This window comes from Apium graveolens, chromosome 1 (assembly GCF_009905375.1).
Source record: "Apium graveolens cultivar Ventura chromosome 1, ASM990537v1, whole genome shotgun sequence".
Taxonomy (NCBI): domain Eukaryota; kingdom Viridiplantae; phylum Streptophyta; class Magnoliopsida; order Apiales; family Apiaceae; genus Apium; species Apium graveolens.
In genome coordinates this window covers 106,083,467-106,090,743 of record NC_133647.1, presented here as the reverse complement: position 1 = coordinate 106,090,743, position 7,277 = coordinate 106,083,467, and the positions used below count along the sequence as shown (strand labels likewise).

General features: G+C 37.1%; 1 protein-coding gene across 2 annotated transcripts; it reads left to right on the top strand.

Moving 5' to 3' along the window:
- On the top strand, positions 1-6,894 carry LOC141665488 (phytochrome A-like). Of its 2 annotated transcripts, none has more exons than XM_074471476.1 (5): positions 1-399; positions 1,095-3,160; positions 3,514-4,330; positions 5,390-5,680; positions 6,511-6,894. In XM_074471476.1, exons 1-5 carry the CDS (start codon positions 311-313, stop codon positions 6,767-6,769), a joined length of 3,522 nt encoding a protein of 1,173 aa, XP_074327577.1. In that variant the 5' UTR covers positions 1-310; the 3' UTR covers positions 6,770-6,894. The 2 variants fall into 2 exon arrangements, with proteins under 2 accessions (XP_074327577.1, XP_074327582.1); XM_074471481.1 differs by having other exon boundaries at positions 2-399; positions 1,091-3,160.
- Positions 6,895-7,277: the final 383 nt, after the last annotated feature.

Here is a 7,277-nt window from a genome sequence, read left to right as displayed (position 1 = left end):
GTAGACATGTAACATTGCTGATGAGGAATCTTATGTATCTTTTGTTCTCGCGCTAAAAATGATAAGCACTCACTCACACATGCATTATGTATAACAAATACTAATGTACTTTGAAGTTGAACTAATCCAAATCCTCACTGATTTCCCCCGCTTATTTTTATAAATCTGTCAAGTGTATTATTCGAGTTACAATCTTGGAAATTATTTTATGGTTTTCTCTGTGGGGGCACAGCCACAGCCCCTTAAACAACTAAAAAATAGGTTCTTGATTCAAGGAGGTGTCTAATGGGGATGTGAGCTTTCCCAATATATGCATTTGGGCCCCACCTGGACTTCCCATTTCTCAACTCTTCTTGCAATCATCTTCACTTCTCATTTACCTCTTCAAGCTTCAACAAGGTTAGGCTTCTGCTCTTTTCTATATTTTTGCTTAAAAATTAAAATTTATAGGGTTTATTTTTAATTCTGCTTTGTTTTATTTAATATGTTGTTTGATACTTTGATTATGATCATTTACTGTAGAATTTTGTGTTTGTTGATGTTGGTTTGATTTTCATGTGATAGTGTCATTCTTGAATGTATGGACAAGCTTTGTGTGTATAGTAGTCTGGAATAATTGCTAATCTTGAAATATGATTCATTTTGTATGAGCTGAATGAACATGAGTATGTAGTTGATGACTTGATGTCAGTTATATGCTTGCCAAAATAAAGAAAGATGCTTTTTTCTTACTGCTTATTGATCAGATTTTTTGGTTTCTGGATGATGTTGAATTTGTTCATGTGATGATCATCTCTTAAAAAGGAAACTCTATTTTTGGTGTCATTCTTAAAATTCAGTAGAATCTGGAAGATATCTTTATTTTTTTGTTGGACTGTCTGTTATATAGTTTTTCACTCTTATGGTCTCTAATTCAGTGTTTCTAAATTCTTGGAGTTGTTCCATTGGTTACGGCAGGATGAATCCTGTTGTTAAATTGGCAATTATGGAATATATATCAGTAATGTTTTGTTGTTTTGCCTTGTGAATAAAAACAATGCTATAATACTTCTATTAGTCGTTTTTCTAATTAGCATTTCATTGGATCTAGGAAGAATGTCAACCTCAAGACCTGCAAACTCCTCCACAACTTCATCAAGAGCAACACAAAATTCAAGGGTTGTACTGACAACAATAGATGCAAAGCTCCATGCCGAATATGAAGAGTCGGGTAGTTCTTTTGACTACTCAAGCTCGGTGCGAGTTACCACTGCTGAAAATTTATCAATTGAATCCCACCAGCTAACCAGAGCTTACCTCCATCAAATGCAAAAGGGAAAGTTCATCCAGTCATTTGGCTGTTTGTTAGCAGTAGATGAAAAATCTTTCAAAATTATGGCCTATAGTGAAAATGCTCCTGATATGCTTACAATGGTTAATCATGCTGTTCCAACTGTCGGTGAACATCCAGTTCTGGGAATTGGAACTGATGTGAGAACAATCTTTACGGTCCCCAGTGCAGCGGCCTTGCAGAAGGCAGTAGGATTTGCGGATATCAATTTGTTAAATCCGATATTAGTTCACTGTAGAACTTCAGGGAAACCATATTATGCAATTGCCCATAGAATAACAGGAAGTTTGATAATTGACTTCGAGCCTGTCAAGCCTTACGAAGTCCCTATGACTGCAGCAGGTGCCTTGCAATCTTATAAGCTGGCAAGCAAAGCAGTTAACCGGTTACAGGCTTTATCTGGCGGGAGCATGGAAAGGCTTTGTGATACAATGGTGCAGGAAGTTTTTGAACTCACAGGTTATGATAGAGTGATGACCTACAAATTTCACGATGATGATCATGGAGAGGTGATAGCTGAAATTACAAAGCCAGACCTGGAGCCGTATCTGGGCTTGCATTATCCAGCAACAGATATTCCTCAGGCTGCACGATTTTTATTCCTCAAGAATAAGGTTCGTATTATCTGTGATTGTCGAGCAAAAAATGTAAAAGTGCTGCAAGATAAAAAGCTTCCCTTTGAACTGACCTTGTGTGGCTCGACCCTCAGAGCTCCACATAGTTGCCATCTACAGTACATGGAAAACATGAATTCTATTGCTTCTCTAGTAATGGCAGTTGTAATTAATGATTCAGATGAAGTTGGTGAGAGCTCTGATCCAAATAATATAAAGAGCAAAAAACTTTGGGGCTTAGTGGTGTGCCATAACACAAGCCCAAGATTTGTGCCTTTTCCTTTAAGGTACGCATGTGAGTTTCTTGCTCAAGTTTTTGCCATTCATGTTAGCAAAGAGTTAGAATTAGAAAATCAAATAGCGGAAAAGAATATCCTGCGCACTCAGACTCTGTTGTGCGATTTACTGATGCGAAATGCTCCTCTAGGTATAGTTTCACAGAGTCCAAACATGATGGATCTTGTACAATGTGACGGGGCTGCCCTATTATTCAAAAATAAGTTTTATAGGCTGGGTGCTACTCCGAGTGACTACCAGCTTAGGGATATTGTTTCATGGCTCACCGAGTACCATATGGATTCCACAGGTTTGAGTACAGATAGCCTCTATGATGCTGGTTTCCCTGGAGCTCTTGCTCTTGGGGATGTAGTATGTGGAATGGCAGTTGTGAAGATAACTTCCTATGACATGCTTTTCTGGTTCAGAGCCCCAGCTGCTGGTCATATCCGATGGGGTGGTGCAATGCATGACCCTAATGAGAAGGATGATGGTAGGAAGATGCACCCAAGGTCATCTTTTAAAGCTTTCCTGGAAGTTGTAAAGACTAGGAGTTCAACTTGGAAAGACTTTGAGATGGATGCAATTCATTCCTTGCAGCTAATCCTGAGGAAAGCTTTAAATGATGAGAAATCAATTGTTCCAAAAGGCAATGAAAGTCATACCAACACTAGTGCAATCCACACAAAGCTCAATGACCTTAATATTGATGGGATACAGGAGTTAGAAGCAGTTACAAGCGAGATGGTTCGGTTGATTGAAACAGCTACAGTGCCAATATTTGCAGTTGATGCAGATCAAATAGTCAATGGGTGGAATACGAAAATTGCCGAGTTAACCGGTCTTCCGGTAGATAAAGCCATTGGAAAGCATTTGCTCACTCTTGTGGAAGATTCATCAATCGATACAGTGGAAAAGATGCTCGCATTAGCACTGCAAGGTATGATGTTTCAGTCTTACATGGGGATTAGCTTGGCATCACTGATATTTCATTTGCATGTATTTTTGTCTAGCTGTCTATGTGTACCTCTGTATAAGCTGTACAAAATAAAGAAAGTTTATTAAAATTAAAACCAGATATAAGTTGTCATTTTGTTTCATAATATCATAGATATAAGTTGTCGATATGGAACACTAGAAAATGATTGTATCTTTAATCAATAGTAGACAATTAAAAAATTCACTTGTTTCCTTCTGATTTTATCTTTTGTTCATTTTCAAGTCAACAATGCATATATATTTCCTTCTGAAAAAGATGGTATTCTGTTTTTTTTCTTGTTCTGTATTTCTCAGGGAAAGAAGAGCAAGGTATTCAATTTGAATTCAAAACCCACGGATCTAGGGAAGACTCGGGTTCAGTTAGTTTGGTTGTTAACGCTTGTGCGAATAAGGGTCTTCATGACAATGTTGTTGGTGTATGTTTTGTGGCCCAAGATGTTACTGGTCAGAAGACCTTCATGGATAAATTTACACGGGTTGAAGGAGATTATAAAGCCATAGTGCATAATCCAAACCCGTTGATTCCACCGATATTTGGTACAGATGAATTTGGATGGTGTTTTGAGTGGAATCAAGCTATGTCAGAGCTATCTGGATGGCATAGAGAGGAGGTTATAGATAAAATGCTTCTTGGGGAGGTTTTTGGAGTCCAAGCATCATGCTGTCGTCTAAAAAGCAAGGAGGCTTTTGTGAATCTTGGTGTTGCATTGAACAATGCTATGACCGGTCAGACATCTGAAAATATACGTTTTGGCTTCTTTGCACGAGATGGAAAGTATGTAGAGTGTCTGCTCTGTGCAAACAAAAAGCTAGACGGAGATGGCAGAGTTACTGGAATCTTTTGTTTTTTGCAGTTAGCAAGTCAAGAGCTTCAGCAAGCTCTACATATACAACATTTAGCAGAGCAGACTGCAGTGAAGAGACTGAAAGTTTTGGCTTATCTGAGAAGGCAAGTTAAAAATCCTCTCTCTGGAATCAATTTTATTCGAAAGAAGTTGGAAGAGGCTAATTTGGGAGAAGAACAAAAGAAACTTTTGCGTACAAGTGGCCACTGCCAGCTACAGCTCGACAAGATACTCGATGACACAGATCTTGATAGCATCATTGACGGGTATCTTATGTTTGACTTTCTTGACACGAGTGGATCTACTTCTCAGAAAAGTTATAGTATAATGCTTCACAATGTTTCTTTTATCATGATATATTCCACATAATCGTATCTTCATTTATAACAAGCACAGCATATCTAGATTCTAGGCTCTAGGATTGCTGTCCGCTACTCCTTTGCTTCCAGTCTGAGGGAATTGCCTATGAATAAATAGGATTGACATGAACCCGCCCAACATGTACCTTCATAAATGTTCTTAAATATGAACTCAATGAAAATGGCTACAGGTTGACGTTATAATCTTTTAGTTTTAGTTCTAGTTAGTTGAATAGAACTTCGGTTTGAATTTAATTTGGAACAGATGTGAAGATTAGGTAGAACGAGGGGATAAGACCTGTCTTCGCAAGAACTAAGAACAGTATATACTATTGAGCATCACAATGTTTCTTAGAGTACATTTGATTTTACTTCCTGAAGGGTATGCCTTGATTACAATAAACACATTATATCTACAAAGATCATTTTATATGCACTCCTTCGCTTTCTGCCTCATAGAGTTGCATATGTATGGATGGTGGCATGAACGGAACTTTGTTAGAATAATACAAGATCCTGAAAAGGACCATTCTCTAACACCTTAAGATTTTAGAGTAACTGGTTCCTTGACATGGTATCAGAGCTCAGGCTGGCAGAGGACTCAGGTTCGATCCCTGCCACCCCCGACATTTCTGACAATTTATGAGGGACACAAAAGACAAATTTATGCCCCAAAGATGGGCGCCCGTGATCCACTCTTTGACCCATAAATGGGCTTTCGAGTGAGGGGTGCTTTTGAGTGAGGGGTAATACAAGATCTTGGAAAGGGTCATTCTTTAACACCTTAAGGTTTTACCCTTAGAATGTCTGAAAGTTCAGTTATTATATTATAGTAGCTCAAGGACTTCTTAGTTCATATTTTGGTTTCTTAAACATAAACATCTGATGTAGAAGGGAAATTAGTGTAATGAGTTTTAATGATAATCAGCATCCTTATCATATACTTTGCTGCCCCAACTTCTATAGATATTTGGACCTGGAAATGTCCGAGTTTAAGCTTCAAGATGTATATGTTGCATCTAGGAGTCAAGTCATTATGAAGAGCAGTGGAAAGGCTATTCAGATAGTTGATAATTTTTCTAAAGAGATAATGTTGGAAACTTTGTATGGAGATAGTATCAGACTTCAGCAAGTCCTCGCTGATTTCTTGATGATTTGCATGAACTTTACTCCTGTTGGTGGTCAGCTTGGCATTTCAGCTACTTCGACCAAGGATAACTTGGGGCAATCTGTTCAACTTGTGCGTTTGGAATTCAGGTACAAGAAATGCATATTTCTGCTATTAGTATATGATATTGTAGTGCTGGATAGAGTTCTTTTCATATCAAAAATATAATAGAGTAAAAGAATGAGCTTTCTAATATGTCCCGAGATAAAGAAAAATCCTGCAAAAAAAAAGAGATAAAAATGATTTTTCTTCCTTTCAGATTAGTCTTTTACTATAATTATATAAAATTAATTTAAAAAGAATAGTCATTCTCAATTTTTAAATGTTTGTAATTAATTATTGATGGTTTTGCTAGTCTCTTGTTAACATGTCACCCAACATTTTTGGAAAAAGAGAGGCACGTTGATCAGATAGGAAACCATTCTAAATGTTTCAAATAGAGGAAAGGTTTAAATAGAAACTCCACACTTGAATTTACCAATAAGAAGGCATAAACATTGAAATTTGCTTTGTTGCAATATTCTCAGCAACTTAAGTTTTAGTTACTAACTCTGACTAATTTTAACCGGTCTCTAATCTCTTCAAATTTGAGTAATCCTGCTTCTATGCAGAAAAATAAAAAGCCAATTGGTTGGGTTGTCTATAATTTAGAACATCAGTAGATACCTGCAAATCTGATAACAGATGAACATAAAATCTACGTTTTGACTGTGTCTGACATAATGATGATTTTCTTCCGAATCGTGGTCTCTCCTTTCTTATTTCTAAGTGTATTTTGACAACCACCTTATGCTTTTTCCTCGCCTTTCAAAAATTAATGTCATCAATTATAAAATAATGTCTAAGAAATGTGTATACCATCCTTGTTCCCCAGCTGTTCTTCATTGTTGCTTACTAGCTTCATCTTTCTTGGGTGCAGGATAACACATACCGGAGCTGTGCCAGAAGACTTGTTAAGTCAGATGTTTGGAAGTAATTCTGAAACAACTGATGAGGGTGTAAGTTTGCTAATTAGCAGAAAATTAGTGAAGCTCATGAATGGAGATGTCAATTATCTGAGGGAAGCGGGCAAGTCCACTTTCATTATTTCTGTTGAACTTGCTGGAGTTGGTAGGCCCAAAGCTTCAAATCGTTATGGGAGAAACGAGTCCCGATTTAATCCAAACAGCGATGGGTAGTTATTGGTAGCTTAATTTTGTACCAGATGCTACTCTACACGTGCCTTCTTTTGTACTTTTGGCTTCATCTTCGATGAGTTTGTATATACGCAGATCGTTTATAGAATAAAATGAAGTTCTTTGAATTACCATCTCAAATGGTGTCAGTGCGGGATAGTTGCAACTTGTTGGATAATTTAAGTCTTTGATGCAGTAGCTTGAGTTGCATGGTCTTTTGAGCTCTATATATGTTTTTACCAAAATTTGCGGGTTAAAAACTAAGTCTAATATAATTTAGTAATTATGTAATTAAAGAAAAATTGTAAGAACAAGATCGATAAAAGTAATCGACACAAGTAAATGATGACGTGGAAAATCCCCGTAAAATGATAAAAACCGCGGGTGGGATGATCCCAGCCGAAATGATTCCACTAAGATGATATCAAGTTGATTATATGTAATTACAACCAATGGAATAATAAGAAAATATTGTGGAAAACTCCATCTTCGAGTGTGCAACTTGGACATG

Bases quoted from the DNA above. Each gene is read 5' to 3' on its own strand.
- LOC141665488 (XM_074471476.1), top strand. From the start codon at position 311: ATGCATTTGGGCCCCACCTGGACTTCCCATTTCTCAACTCTTCTTGCA. The intron at 3,161-3,513 runs GTATGATGTTTC...TGTATTTCTCAG, and splicing joins GCTCGCATTAGCACTGCAAG to GGAAAGAAGAGCAAGGTATT. The intron at 5,681-6,510 runs GTACAAGAAATG...TCTTGGGTGCAG, and splicing joins CTTGTGCGTTTGGAATTCAG to GATAACACATACCGGAGCTG.